At 41.5% G+C, this 16,317-nt stretch overlaps 1 protein-coding gene across 3 annotated transcripts in view; it reads right to left on the bottom strand.

The window, feature by feature from the left end:
- Nucleotides 1-36: 36 nt before the first annotated feature.
- BANP (BTG3 associated nuclear protein) overlaps nt 37-16,317 on the bottom strand; it is a 120,820-nt gene continuing 104,539 nt past the window's right edge. For all 3 annotated transcript variants that reach the window (XM_051805733.1, XM_051805732.1, XM_051805734.1), the window contains exons 12-13: nt 7,430-7,573; nt 37-4,945 (exon numbers count right to left, since the gene is read on the bottom strand). In XM_051805733.1, the coding sequence (XP_051661693.1) occupies nt 4,874-4,945; nt 7,430-7,573 (216 nt within the window). In that variant the 3' untranslated portion in view covers nt 37-4,873. The remainder of the gene's footprint in view (nt 4,946-7,429; nt 7,574-16,317) is intronic.

Genomic DNA, 16,317 nt, shown 5'->3' with positions numbered 1-16,317 from the left:
TCCCAATTTTTTTCCTGCTTTTCCCAGAAAGCCAGTGGTAAATTGAACATATAGTTCCTCATTCAAAATCTGAATTATTTGCAATATAAGTCCAGGAGATCTGTTTTCCCTGTGGGAATAATAAAAGAGTAAAGTCCCTTTGATTTCAGTGTATTTGTTTCAGTACTCAGATCCTGCTTGGCAAACAAAGCCCAGGGCATCTGGAAAATAGAAATCCCAAAGATTCCTTCAGAAAAGCAGAGAATCAGTGTGGAATACGGGGATGTTTATATTTTTCATTAATTTTTGAATACCATAAATACCCAGATCATGGAGCAGTGAGGGACAAAGAAAACCATGTCTGACTAAACTCAGTTTTCCATCCAGGTTTTTGTTGTTCTGTTTTATAGGAAAAACCTGGAATAAACTATTTAGTAAAATATTAAATAACATATAATCTCATAACCCAACATGATGGACAGAGATGAAACTGGACCGTTCAATTAAACATTCAAACGCACAGATTATTAACCTGAGGGACCAGAAGAAATATAGAACTTTTCCCAGCCTCCTGGTTAATTAAAAAATCCATACTGATGAATTAAACCCCTTTAAAAGAGATATAAGATATATTTTCTGCCCAAAATATAAAATTTTATAAAATATCATGAAAAGGCTTTTTTTCCTTTGTGAAAAGGAAATTTAGAAAAATTGAAGGGGAAGAAAAGAGGAGAAAACTTTGAATTCACTCAAGTTTAAAAACAGGCAAAACAGTCGAACAGAGAGATTTGAATTAAAATTTGTATGAGAGGCTGTAAATGGGGAAAAATAGGTTTTCATCCAGTTCCATCCAATTTAGCATGAGAAAGAAGAAGATTTGATTAAAAATCACCTTTAGAACGAGAAGTGTTGACCCTCTGCCTTGGCCAAAGTGCTTGTGGGCTCTGCACGGCTCCTCCTGCCTCCACTTGCTGCTGATATTCCTATTTTGGGGGTATAAAACACCCTTTAAATGAGTCAAACCTTGTTCAGCAGCAACCCCAGGTCTGTGTGTTTGGAGCAGAACATTAAACAGCCACCTCAGTTTACCCAGATATGATTCCAGCTGAATGACTTCCTTATTCCCAGCTCCATCCAAGGAAATGAGCTTTGACTGCTGAGGGCTCATCTAAACCAGCAGAGCTTCCAGAAGTGCTTTGGGATCGCCGGGAATGAAAGGAACATTCTTACTCCTGATAATGGGAAACAGTTCTGGTTGAATTCTAGTCAGAATTCGCAGTGCCTGGATAATTAGGAATTCAGAAGGAATACTGATTGCTAACAGAAGTTTGTGTAGAGGGACATTATGGAGTGATTTGGGGGTGGGTTTTTTTAGGTATTGGTTTTCTCGCTGTATTTTCTAACATGCAACTCTACATCCATAGAAGTGGATAATAAAATCCAGGGCCACCAGAGAATATCCACACACCAGGACCTCCACGAGGGAGACAAGCATCAGAGCAACATTTTGGCCACGATTCCTTCCTTTACAGGCACACTGTCAATACTGAAATGCCTAAAAATGCAGCTAATGAAGACATTCCAGTTTATTTGGGTCACAGGAGGGTGATGGTTTTTATAGATTTGTTTTGCAAGACAAAATGCATAAAACTAACAAGGAATGAAAGCAAGAGAAAACCAGGAAAGAAATAACCCACTCCCTCACTTTTTTTAGACCAATTTCTGGCTGTACAATCCAACAAAATGTAATATTTTGATTCGTTTTAAATCAGGACTGTGGAATCCCTCAAGAATTCACCTTTTCAGGTGGAATCCAAGGACCAAGTAAGGCAACCAGAGGCTCTTCTCCCCCTAAGCCTGGACACAGAAATATTCTTGCACTCAACCAAATCAACCCCATGAAAACAGGACTCTGCAGGTCACAAGATGAATTAATATCAATTAAAAATAAAACACGCAGCCGATCCAAGTCTAACCTTACAAGAAATGTCTCCCTGAAGACTCCTGGTCATATGTTCTCAACCTCTCTTGGACAAAAGCAGCTTGAGGAGGAAAAGAACAGTTAAAAATGAGGATTTTGAAAGGTTTGCTGAGGGGAAAAGAACCTTATTAGTGACAAAGCAGAGGCTCTGAGTAACAGAAGACATAATGGGAGTGTAATTGTAGTTGACCCACTGAAAGTTGTCTTCAAGGACAGAACCACATCTGTGGTCAAACAACACCAATCCGCCAGAACTCAGAGCCAGGCAAACCCTCAGACCCCTGGGAGATGCTGATTACTTGGTACCTTACAATATTTTTAGGATTTCTTAGTGTTCTGTGGAAATGTTTGTGTTATAAACTCTGTGTGGACATAACTTCACCCTGCACAGAACCTCCCAGACCATTCACAACTATTTCCCAAAAAGGAATTCACTCCTGAATTACTCTTTTTGGGAATGACTTATTTGTAGGTGACACACCCTGTGACACCCAGGAAACACATCAAACATTCTTGGAGACATTTCCTCCCCGGACAAGGACATAGAACCTACAGAAAGGGAAGAGGGACAGGGATTACCTGGAGTTGGAATACCTGGCTCAGTGCTGAAGACTCTTTTCTTTGAAGTACAAACACAGCTCAGACTCCTGTAAACATGGGCATAACATGGAGGAACATTCACATTTTGAGGACCTCAAAGTCTGGATGCAGTGGAGGATCTTACTAAGCTGCTCTCCTTACCTATTCCAATTGATTTGACACCCTCCATTCCACACTGGAGCAGATTTCCTTCTGCTGGGATCTACATCAGCTACTTCACCACTTCATACACCTTTAGAGTCAGTTTTAGAAGAAAGTCGAGCCTGCAGCAGGTCTGGTGGCTAAAGGGAACCTCTCCTGAACTCAATCTCATGTCCTGAACTCAATCTGATCTCGTACCTGAGCTGAAAAATGCAAAGAGAACAGAATTCTTAGGGGGAGCAGAGGGGGAGAATTCTCCTCCTCGACTTGACAGGACAAGGGGAATGGATTGAAAAGAAAATACGGATTTGAAAGAAAACAGGTTTAGACTGAATATTGGGAAGGAATTCTTCCCCTGTGAGGGTGGTGAGGCCCTGGCACAGGTTGCCCAGAGAAGCTGTGGCTGCCCCATCTCTGGAAGTGTCCAAGGCCAGGTTGGATGGGGCTTGGAGCAACCTGGGCTAGTGGAAGGTGTCCCTGCCCATGGCAGGGGGTGGAATGGGATGGTCCCTCCCAACCCAAACCATTCCAGGATTCTGTGTTTAACCAGACACAGCAAAATGTACAGGCCTTGCATATTTTTAGGCCTCTATTTGGATGCCAAGCTCGTCAAAGATCCCCCAGACTGAGAAACACTTTTATAAAAAGAAACTGAAGAGTAGCCAAATTCTTGGCCTGGTGCAAACCCTGTGTTCCATAAGCTGTGGTTCAGTTTGCATTGTGCTCCTGAGTCAAGAGACATCCTAAAGAGAGGGAGGAATTTATATAAAGTGTAACATTTCCCAGGGACAACATTCCCAAAAACTGGCTGTGCTTAACCCTTCCTTTCATAAGAAAAAAATAAAAATTCAAGTTATCCTGAATTCAACAACATGGAATTTGTGGCTAATTTGTGGCTCTGCCTCATTCATTAATACATTAAATGCATTATGAGCAATATATTGGCAATAAGCATATAGAAATCAGCTGAAAATCAAATACGAAGAAAACTTCCCGAGTAAACTCTGTATTTTTTAAAAAGATCATTAAATAATAATCAGGTTATAGGCAACAGGTTTCCTTCCTACTCAAGCTTAGTAAATAGGAAAATGGTGCTTTGTTGAAATCAATATCAAATTTCCCAGAGGTTTCAGAGGAGAGAGGGTTTCACCTTGCTCTGGATGGTGAACAACAAGATGGATTTCAGACTTTTGGATGGATGAATCCCAGACTGAGGCACTGCTGGACAAAGGAGGCAGAGGAACTAAAAGGGAGAGAGCTCAGAATTGTTCACATTTACCATAAATTTCATAAATTCATTGTATAAAATACGATTTGCAGACTTCAAAGCTTAACTATCCCATTTTTCTTGCACTGAAAATTTAGATAATAAAACAATCTAAGATTGATACCTTCCTTAGAGACTTAAAGTGACTTCCAGCAGAGCTTGCAAGTGGCATCAACTTCTCCAGAACTCCACTCCTGCAGCCACCAAACCATCCTCATCCCAAGGTAGAGCAACTTAGAGCTGCACTATTCATAAATACACATTTATTTTCCATTAGAAATGCATAATTACAGCATTTAAAAGCCTTTTCCCCTAGAAAAGTAGTTAAGCAACAGTACAAACAAAATTGTTAGTCTTCTGCAAGTACAGTTTTCATTACACTGAACAGAAAACACCAGCAAAAGGCCAATACTTGCTGTCATGGGATTTTCCTCTTTTTAAATATTTTCCATTTTTTGTTATAAACACCATAGCAAATAAAAAAAAAGCTGTTTAAACAGTGAAAAATAGCTGAGCTCTGGAACTTTTCTATGTGGTAAAGCAAGTATTGCAAAGCAGCAATACACCTCCTAAAGTATCTGCAGACATTCAAAGGGCCTTTTTCACAGAAGAAATGGGTGAGCAGGAATTGAGTCTCACAGTTTGGATGCATTAAATCTCCTTCTGTCTTTCTGCAAGGGTTGCTTTTTTTTCCTCTTGATTTTTTTCCTGAAGGTCAGATCTTCACTGCTGTTGTGGTGCAGCTCCAGCTGAAGTAAAAGGGTGTGAATTATTCCAGGTGAGGACAACCAGGCCATGGCTGGAGATGTCTGAGGTGTGACCATTGGTTTAAGAGGTATTTTTGTCCTCTTGCACTTCATTTCTGCCTGTAGTTCACCAACAGCTCCCAATGTTCCTCAGTTCCCTCACTGAATTTGGATTGCTCCGTGTTCTATCTGCATTTCTGGCTGGATTGCTGATTGAAGGCTGTCAGTGCCCTGCAGAGGGAAACAGGACAGCAAGAGAAATCAATCTAAAAGTGCTTTTCACTGGTGTAACCAAGGGAATGTGAACTTGTTGTACTAATAGAAAGTTCTTGTATGTACCAGTGGAAAAATCCCAGTGCAAAATCCACATGGATATCGGCTCTGTGATGGAGTGGGAATGGGAACACACTTACAAAGGCACCAAAAATAACATCAAGAGTCCTTCTGAAGACTAAATAGACCTGCAGGCTCTAAGGAGAAGGCTGAAATAATGCAATTATGATAAAGATTTACACAATCAGGAGTGGCACACAGGAAACAGTTATTCCCCCTCTCTTCCCGAAAAGAACCAGATCTAAATAAAGAAAATAAACCCTTTGTCTGGCACAACATGAAGCTGTGGAAGGGCTGGTCCCAGCTCAAGGTATGGAGAGACATTGGGAATATGAAGCTGGGCAGAACTGTGGATAAAAAGGCCACCAAGGGGATCACGGAAGAGCCAGGAGGGATTCCTGGAATGACAGAGCTGCTGAAGGTAAGGAGAGTAAAATTCCCTGTTGGCCTCGTGCTTGGAATTTCTCAGTTGCTGCAGGATATGGTCTAAAAATGCTGATTTTACCCACTGCAGTCTGTGTTTATTTTGTGTAAAATGAGAATAAAGCTACAACAGTCAACTTTTCCTCCAATAAAATCCTTCCTGCAGGCCTGATTTTCCTCACTTTCCAAGGAAGAACAGCCCTCATGACAGAATTGAGAGTAAAGACAATTGATTTCAGCTTTCAAGGGAAGTCTCCTTAAAAATTAAATTCCTCCCAGTGGGCTGACAATGCTGGGGGGGAAGGATAATCCCACTGCAAAATCCCTTTTAGCCAAGTTACTTGGAGTAAGGAAAAGGAGCTGCTGACACAAACTCTATCCTTGGAGCTGAAAGATAAACTTAAGAACAGCTGGACTGGCTTGGAGAAAGCCCCTCACACCCAGGAAACCTTCCCCTGACAGAGCCAGGATCACAAGCACTGATAAAACTCCAAGCAAAGGGCAAGGATTTAATGATATTTCTCTGGATTTTCCTGTCCCACATTCCAGAGATCTGCTCTTGATGGATTTTTCCCCCATAAACACATCTAATATTTGCTTTATGTAACACCCTGGATACAGAATTACATCTCTGACAGTATTTCTGTTGTAAAACAGTCTGATTGGAAGTCCTGCTTTTTGCCCTCAGCCTTGGATCTGCAGGATGATCCACATGGGTGGAAACTCCTGATTTCCCATCCTTCAGATTTTACTACACAGTCACAACTTATTTATTCAAATAAAAATACCAGAGGCTCGAAATCATGAAGTGTTTCTCCTAAATTAAGAAATTTTTTTTCAAATTCTTTCTCCCCATCTCTGCCTTCTTGTCAGTTATTGCACATGGCTACAAGACTTTTATCCCGTTCAACTTGAAAGGTAATTTGGTGTTTGCTTAAACTTAAATTTTTCAATAAATTCGTGCCAAAGTGGTGAATAAATCTATCAAATTGCTAAATTTGAGAGGACAAGCACGAGGAACACACCCAGGAAAGCTCCATGGGAGGTAAATTTAAGTATTTTCCAAGTCTAGAGTGAGAGCAGCAGCAGGAGAAACACCTCTCACTACCTGCTGCCTGTGTACTTCACTTATTTGGCTTCATGATCCTTGTGAGTCCTGATATTCCATGACTCCATGATTTATTAATTGCACAGGACCAGCAGTGATGGAGGATTCATAAAAAATAAGGCACAATCCCTGTAGCAACACTCTCAGCGTCCAGAGCAGTCTTACAAGTGACTAAGAATAAAATCTTCAGAAGGCAAAAAAATTCCACAAGCACTTGGCATCCTCCAGAACAGAAGCCCAGGAAGAGGGATTTGCAAAACAACCCGTGACCATCTTCAGAAAAACTTCTTACAACTGTTCTAAGTCAATTTTCTTGCGTTGTCACCAAAGCTTCAAGTTGATGACAAGCTTTTTCTAGACTCAGCCACACAACTGTTCAAACTGATTTAAAAAGACAAAAATACCCGGTAATTCCTCCACCATAACTGAGGGGATCAAGTGTTCACTCACAGATGCTGTGGGAAATCCAGGCTGTTGATCAAAACAACTGGAAAACTGCTGTCAGGAAGGGTATAACATTTTTAACTGAAACCTCAGTCTAAAATATCCTTTTTGGCTGCATTCAGGCACGTTTCTTGCCCTGTCCTTTGCAATGGCTTTTAGCCTTCAAGGGCACAGGAAAACAATGATGACCGAAATAACTGTTCTCTAGAGGCACTGAGAAGGAACACAGAAGAGGGAGCAGGAAAAGACCATTTATATCTTTAAAAAAATTATGTAAATGATATTTTTTTATGGCTTGGAGAAAGGATCATGAAGTCCTTGTTTGTGGGTAGATATACAGGACGTGTGATGGATATTTCACTCGAGTTAAGCACATTCAGATGGTGAAAATAGAGACCTGGACATACCTGGTTGGTGGCAGAGTGGTCTGTCACCGGTGTGAGCTGCACATACTGGACCTGGATGTCACTTCCCTGGAGTGGGGATCCATCCACCCCCCCGGGCGCGGGCTCGGCCGACGCCACGGCGATGAGCTGAGCACCCTGCAGCACCTGTGGAGACAGCAGGGAGTCACAACTCGGAATTCCAGGGTGGGGCAGGCTGGAAGGGACCTCAGTGGGGCATCTCCTCAGATTAGGTCATCCCAGAGCCCCTGTGAGAGGCTGGGATGTTCCTGGTGAATGGCTCCAACAAGGAGCCATTTGCAAGAGCAGCAGGTCCAGACTCTTCCACCAGAGGACTGTGAATGACCCACATGTTCCATCAGTGTAAAACCTCCTTCCTGGACCTGAGCACATATCAACCCACTGGACTTCGTGTTTTGGGGTCTTCCCCCACCCCAAGTGATCAAGACTTTGACCAACAGACACCAATATTGCAATGATCAGGTCTCGTAGCTGGACCCCCCGGTGGTGACATCTTTCTACTCTTATCCTTCCTTTCTCTTCCTTTCTTTTCCTTATACATTTCCCTAAGTGTTATTTTTATGCCTATATTTCTACAGATAATAACCAAAACAGTTACTTTTATATTGTTTTATTGCTATAGATAATAACAACAACCAAAATGGCTCCACATATCTTTTCCAGTGCAACCAAATTGTTCTAAAATACACCCTATATATATAGATAGATATATAGATATATAGATATATAGATATATAGATATATAGATATATAGATATATATATAAACCCCAGTCATTCAGTGTCTGTAACCTCCTGAACCAAACCAGATCCAGCACCAAAGACTGTTAAAAAAACCCCAAAAACACTTGACTATCAGTACCAGTTTCTTTCAGCCACGTGGACATGGAACACAGGAATTCTCACACAAGGTGCTCAATCCACTTGGCCTTCTGGGATTCATAATTATGTTAATGATTATGACAAAGACTAATTGGGACAGACTGACAGGTCACATGAGAGTGACACTATCAGTAGTGCACAGGGATGTCACTGAGTAACATTTTACTGCTGCATAAACAGGCCCAAATCCAAGATACTCCTTCTCACAGCCAAAGGCATCCCAGTGTTGACCATTTATTAGAACAATGTTTATATTTGTGTCATATATGAAGGTGTAGATTTAAGAATTACTAATTAATTCTAAGTTCCTACAGTTCCTAAGTTCCCAAAGGCTTCAAAACCAAAGAACAGTGGATCCGTCTCAAAGTGCTTCTTAAAAACATGTTTCTCTTTAGATTAATTTTAATTTACTTCTTGACACACAGGTCAGAATAAAATACATGTATGTAAATAATGACAAGTCCTCGCTGCCATTTTTGACACTCAGCTAGAATAGGCACATTAATTAATATTAATTTAATTTCTTTGTACCATGAGGGATGTATTTTTAAACTACAACATTTGACCCGCAGCGAACAAAAGGAACCTTTCAAAGGAAGGCAGGAGAACAAAGAGCAAAAATAACATTCCTAACAAAGGTTTTGCTTCCCAAAGTCTGATTTCTCAGCTGATCTGAGGGTGGGTGGCCATGGAGGAGGGGGTGGACCACAATTTCTCTGGGGAGCGGGGGAGGCAAGAAGAGGTGACCCAAATAAATGACCTCAGGGGTGTGCTCAGGATTTTATGAGATCTTGGGTGTTCTGGGATACAGTTGGCATCAAACTGCAAAGGATGCTACACTTTGTTTTTACAGGAGTGAGCAAAATTCTCCCACCCTACGGTGTTAGTGTTGGAACTGAATGATCCAGGCTGTTGGGATCACATCACATCTCTATTCATTACCTGTAGGTCTTCAACGGGGTTTTTTCTCATTTATTTCTGAACTATAAAGTTCACAATGACTGTGAGTGACCGAACAACCCCCTTATCGTGGAATCATGGAATGGTTTGGGTTGGAAGGGACCCTAAAGCTCATCTCATTCCACCCTCTGCCATGGGCAGGGACGCCTTCCACTAAACCAGGTTGTTTTAAGCTCCATCCCCCCGTTCTTGTCACACAGAAACTGTTTTACAACAAAGAAGCCGAAAATTTCCAACAGAACCAAACATTTCCAACAGCTTCCCTGTTTTCTTGCATGTTCTCACCTGCCAGTGACCTTCCAGAGCACTTGGAAAAAAAAACTCCCTTTCACAGCAGATTCAGGGGGAAAGGCTTCAAATAGAAACAGAGGAGGTTTAGGTGGAATATTGGGAGGGAATTCCTCCCTGTGAGGCTGGTGAGGCCCTGGCACAGGTTGCCCAGAGAAGCTGTGGCTGCCCCATCCCTGGAAGTGTCCAAGGCCAGGTTGGACAGGGCTTGGAGTAACTTGGGATAGTGGAAGGTGTCCCTGCCCATGGGGCTGGAACTAAATGATCTTTGAAGTCCCTTCCAACCCAAACGATTCTGGAATTCTATGACAGTACCAACTGTGTCATCCCACTGACCTGAATCTCTGCCTTTCTCTTTGGGTTTTTTACCTCCTCTCTCCCCCTTTTTTTTCTCTTTATTACTCAAACTCTTGATGGTTTGGGACATGCAAATTATTGATCTCCCAAACTTCTGTTTTTCATCCCTTCTTCAGTGAGATGTTTGCCATACAAAACTTAATGAAATTAGTCTTAATAATGAAAACCAGCCACCTTCTCTGCCTCCTTTCTTTCCATGTCAAGCTCATTTTATCCCATAACAAATTGTTCCCATTCAACATTCAACTGCCAGGGCAGGAAATAGAATTTTCTTCAAAAGATTAAAATTTAATGCTTTCTTTCAGTTTCTTCCAAAATTATTCAAACATTTTCCAAGCATGGTTCAACACATATCACACCCTCTGCCGATTTTACTTAGCACTGACAATTATTCTTTTGGAAGTTCATAACTTAAGCCTTTAAATTCCAAAACCAGATGAATATTTCGGAATAGCTGGAAATTCTTTACCGAAACCAGGCCTATTCCTCAGGCTGGTCTTTGCCAGATTGAACATTCTAAAAGACACTTTTGAACCTTTTAAAACACCTTCTTGCTACTGTTGTGAGCCCTTTTATCGATCTAGGCAAGCACAAATGTTTGCCTACCCATAAAAGGCTCAAAACCAAGACACTCTGAGAATTTGGTGTCTTTTTTCCCATTTCTACTGCAGGAATGCAAAAAAATATGATTTTTTTTTAAAATAAAGAGAGGTTTTGAATTGCTGAGTGGTTGTTTATAGAAGGTTCACTAAAAATCCTGTGGCACTGATGGCAAAACACATTCAAACAGCAAACACAGCTCCTTGAAAAGATAAGCAGTTCTGCTGATAAACACCTTCCCTTCAAAAAGATAAGTCCCTCTACCTGATTCTTTCCAGTCTTAAAGTTTTCTTCACAAAGCCTTAAGACTAAAACCATCTTATTGCCAACAAAACATTTATTTAATGGATTTACAGGCTCATGGATGAGTTTATCTGGGGCAATTAGACTCTGTCTTTAGGTCCAGAACTCAAAAACTGTTTAGTCAAAAATTAATAAGTTCTTTGAAAACATCAGAGGTTTAGATTAATCCAGGTCTCCAACATCTTGGTATTCCCTAAGGAAGCTGGAGCAGGCAGTGCAGAGCCAAAAGAACGGAGTCGTATGAAAAAAAATCCAAGACTCAAGTCCAAAAGTTTAATTTTGTAGTTCTTAATTTCCCTTGAGGAAGCAGAGCAAGACCCAACACAAAGAAACAAGTCCAGTGTGGAGGACACTTGCTTCACCCATTCATCCTCAAATATTACAACATCATCCTGTAAATTCAATATATAGTGTTGTGGTGTAAGGGTTTGACAGAAGCTTTGGTAACGTGAAGGTACTTTATTTAATTAATGTCCTAATTAATTTCTCTTAAAATAAAAGTGTGTTGAATTAAGGTAACTGAAAACAAAATAAAAATTACTGACTGCTCTCAAAGCTGATATCACTGGGAATTTACTGATCTACGTCCTAAAGGTTTACTTGGGGACCTTCCCTTATCCAACAAAAACTTGTACCTAAATTTGCAATTTATTCCTTACATGAAATGTGCCAATACCAAAATAAACTCAGCATAAATAAAAGCCCAACTCAGAGCAGTTCAGAGCGAGGGGAACTGTCCCTGCTGTGCAGTTCGGAGCTGAACCGTGCAAAAAGTGTCCTTAAATCTGTCAAAACCTCATCAGGGAACCCCCTGCAGAGCCATAGAACTGGGAGCACCTCCTTGACATTCCCTAAATAACAGGCAGGAAAAGTGAAATGGATTTCAGCTCTGCAGAGGGGGGAAAAACGAAATGGATCATTCCAGAGAGTGTTTTTATCAGGGGCAATATTTCCTTGTATAACAAGGAATAAACATCTCAGCTGCTTTGCTGTGGCCACAGCTCTGCTCAGCCCTGTCAGCTCCCAGATTCCCTTAATGTGCCTGGAGAAACACATGGACACAACCGCAGCTACTGGGGTTGGAACTTTGAAACTGCAACTGCACCAAAATGTCCCTTTTTCTGCCTGCTGAGGTGGGGTGGAGAGAGATCAGTGATGGCAAAGTATGTCTTGGTGGATGTAAACCTTCTGCATCTTCATGGAATCATGGAATTATGGAATGGGGTGGGTTGGAAGGGACATCAAAGCTCAGAAAGTTCCACCCCCCGACACCTTCCACCAGACCAGGTTTTTTCAAGTCAGGTCCAACCTGGCCTTGATGTCCTTTCACAACACCCATTTCCTTCCCAAGAAGTCCCTTTTGGTGATCCCAAAGGAAAACATGGCTGGGAGCACCAGGAATGAGCCTCTGCCTCTGGAGGGTGACTCTGGTCAGCAAAGCTCCGATACTTCCCAGCACTGGGGTTTTATGGATTTGTAGCCATCAGGGAAATGGTGTAATAGACCCTGAGCAAAGAAAAATGAGGTGCTGAGTGAAGAACTGAGGGGAGATTTGAAAGGGAAAGTGTGGCAGAGGTTCCTGATCTTTAGGAACATTCCCTGCACAAGGTTTTTTTTAAAAAAGAAAAAAAAAAAAACAGAGAAAAACTCCAAAGAAACCAATCAGCAAAAAAAAAAAAAAAAAAAAAAGAATCAAACCAAAACAAAGAAAGAAAAACACAAATAAAATATTCTGTGGTCTTGGAAAACTGTTCACATCTAATTTGGGAAATAAACTGCAAAACATAAGGTGCAGAAAAAGATCAAATTAATATATATTATCTTGTATTAAAAAGCACCTGCTCTCACCATCACTGTCCCCCTGAGCTTTTCCTAAGCACAGCTCAGCTTTAGCTTTAGCCATTTTTTTGCATGTACAGTATTTAAAAACACAGAATATTTTTATATTCATTATTTCTGTCCAGGTTAAATACAACCTGTTAAAATTAAGTGAACACCAACAGACAAAAGTGAAGTTATTAAAGGTGTCTCAGACTTTCACTGGGTCTACAACTCTTCCAGGGCAAGGTGAGGGTCCCTCAAGAGCCCACCAGCTCCTTGAGAAGTGGTTGTTGTTCAACATCATCAGGGTAATTTAAACTTTATCTGGGAATTTTTACAGGCTGAAAGGGATGCCAAGTTAATTAGTGAGAAATAAAAGTCTAAATCAAGCTTTGGATCGTGTGATCTGAATACAAGGAGATACAGGAAATCCTGGGTGTAGGAAGCTCACATGGTCATCAGCAGCGTTTGATTTTAACTCAATATCCCAGATGGACAGACAGGGATGTAAAGAAAAGTCATGGAAGGAAGAGGGATTGTCTCAAGATGCTTTGGGGTCACATCCCAAGGAAGCCAAGCAGGGCCCTTCCTTTGACTTCTAGTAGGGATGAGCTCAGGCCTTGAAAAAAGGATGTAAAATACACCAAAACCAAACCCAGAGTTTCACTGAAAATCCACTTTAAACCAGCACATGTGCAAGACTTAATTATACTTAATTGGCAGTTTGAGAGTAGATGTAATTTCAGTAAAAGTGACTTGGTTATGTAAAGAGGAGTTACCTCATCTAAACTCACTGTATCAAATCCTGGAGGATGTTTGGAAGGAAGGAAATTTGTATCATCTGACTCAGCTTTTGTACCGAGATCCTCTCAGTGAAATGGAAACTTCTCAAACAGCTTTGGGGTTCACTGGCAGCTCTTCTCAGATGCTGAACTTCCCAAAAACAATGCCCAGTTTGATGCCAGTTGTTCCACAAAAGGTGCTCTGATGTCCCTGCACCTGCCAGAGCTCCCTGAATTAGGAATTTGGGTATTTCCTGCCCACCTTCCCTGGTTAATCAATCTCTTCTCTGGTGAACCCACGGATTATATCACATGAACTCCACACACATATGGGAATGGGACTGCCAGGTAGTCAATCCACCCAAAATTCTTCCATATATCCCCATAATCTTTTGGCAAGAAAGGAAAAAAGAGTCAGAAACACATAACTAAACATTTCTGCTCAGCCTTCTCTGTTCTGTTACAGCTTGTAAAAACTCTGGAGTTAATTCAATCTGAGAACAGTAAATATTATTCAAATCTCATGGAATCGTGGAATCCCAGAGTGGTTTGGGTTGGAAGGGACCTTATAAACCACCCCCTGCCATGGGCAGGGACACCTTCCCCTAGACCAGGTCGCTCCAAGCCCATCCAACCTGGCCTTGGACACTTCCAGGGATGGGGCAGCCACAAATCTACATAATTCCAACATTTTGTGAAGAAACAGCTCAGTGTCAGCAGCAAGTAGGGTAAAATCATGGAGCTACTTCCAACAGGAAGATTTTTCGGAGTGGGCAGTTCCATCTCCCCATGATAATCCACTCTTTGGAGTAGTACTAAAGAAGCTTTGGCTTCCATGGTTTTTTTCCAGCAGAATGTAATTTTTGGGTTTTATTCAATGTACAACTGAGTGCTGTTAAGAAATGGCTGGATAGTTCAGAGTAAAATACTCCAGTGTCAAAGAAATCTTCCTGAAGTGGAGCTGCCGAGTGCAAAAGCTGAAGGAAGGAGTGAAAGCCGAGTGACACAGACTCCTCCAAGTGACCAGCACGGCCAGAGGTCACCCCAGTGGATAAGGAACGTGACTCACACAGCATCTGGCTGTGGGAAATTTGCTGTTGTGACATAACCCAGCCAAGAGGGAGAGGATCTTTCCCTTCTGAAGGACTGTCTCCCTTTACATTTTGCTGTGGCAAATCCCTGCTACTCCAATAAATGTAAACACGGCTTTAAATGTCACCCTGCTGGGCCCATCCTCCAGGCTCCAATTCCTGGTGGGATTAGTTATGCTCAAAACAAAAGGTCAGGAGAAATGCTGAAGGACTTTGAGCATTTACTATGAAATTCTGCTCAAGTCTTGAGGCAATTTCAGCAGAAGGAGCGTCCAACCCTTTCATAAAAAACTTAAAGGAGGATTTGGACTCTTAGTGCTGATGAGAAGGTCCTTCCCTTCCATTGAGGCTGGTAGTAAATATGCCACTTAAAAATAGGAAGAGCAGATCACTGAGGATCTCCCAGAATCACACACAGCTGTTATTTTGCTTTCAAATGTCCAAACCAATTCCTCACTTTGCCCTCGGAACGGTGATTTCACTTTGATTCCAGAAAGAAAAGGCATTTAGGGGGAACTGCAAATGTTTACATCATAACTGGCAGGGATATTTTTTTTTTAAGTTCTAGCAAAATAACATCTGAAAGTTTGAGTCTTGTAGCCAGGGTAACAAAACACTGCTCCTACTGTACACGGCAGGATCCCATTAACTTGGAGAAATATGGATGGGGAAAAAAAAGCACGAGCGACAACAGCTCGTCCACAGAGGGACAGAGGAGTTCTAGGATTGCAATGCTCAGGAAAAGTCCTAAGGAAAAGCAAATTAATATTCTCCCTCCTCCACTTTAATTGTGGAATGATGTAACCAGCTCAAGTTCTATCCATCAGGATCAGAAGGACGTGATGGATTCAAAGGAAAAGCAGGAGGAGGATGGCAGGAACAACCCCAGCGAGGAGCCTGGACTATAAATCAGCAGCTGGAGAAAGTTCTAAGCCAGAACTTGTCAATTAAAGAGCACTTAAATGAGAAAACAGTGCTCTGGAGAATTACCTGAATTACATTAATAAGTTGCTTAGAGAAACTTGCACCAAAAAAACCCACTGTGGATGTAATTCCTGAAAAAAACATCCCAGGGACAAGAAAACATGGCAACTTGAACAAGTTAAAGAGCACATTTGAACCCTCGGGGGTTTTTCCCCCACCTAAGGGAAGACAGACCCAGATTTCACAGGGAGAGAAGGCATCCAGAGCTTGGAACTGTCTGTTGTCTTTAGTTTCCCTTTTCCCCCCCACTCCCACGGCAGGAACGACAGAGCTGGGAGACACCAGGACACGAGGAGTTCTCTTCATGTTCTAGTGGGTATGTCCTTGTGTAAGGGGAACATGAATTCCAGAATTTTGGCTAAAAATAAACATGAAATGGCTGGTTTTTAGAATGGAAAACATATGACAGAACACCTGGACTTCTCCAAATACTCCTACAAAAGGTTACAGGATATCGGTAGGAAAGGAATTAAAATACTCAACTATAGCTCTAATCTTGGCTTTTATCTCCTAGGAAAGTTCACATAAAAAGAATCCAAAATAATAGAAGCTTTATCCACTTTATTTCAATTATTGGCACTGAAAAGGCAAGTGTTGCTGTGAACTGCTCCGTGGGCTCCAGTGAGGACCAAACCAAGAGCAGATGGGATGGATATTAAATGTTATAGATCATGTTCCACCTCAGCAAATCTTATGTTTGATGTCATTCTTTTTTCAGAAAAGAGTTCCCAAAGAAAAGCAATTAGGAAAGATGATGGATTTCCTCCATGGAGGTGGATGTCCTTACACATATGGACTGTCAT

Source organism: Manacus candei, unplaced genomic scaffold, assembly GCF_025592945.1.
Source record: "Manacus candei isolate 608988 ecotype Guabito, Panama unplaced genomic scaffold, ASM2559294v1 h1tg000065l, whole genome shotgun sequence".
Lineage (NCBI taxonomy): Eukaryota > Metazoa > Chordata > Aves > Passeriformes > Pipridae > Manacus > Manacus candei.
This window is presented reverse-complemented; position numbering and strand designations above follow the sequence as displayed.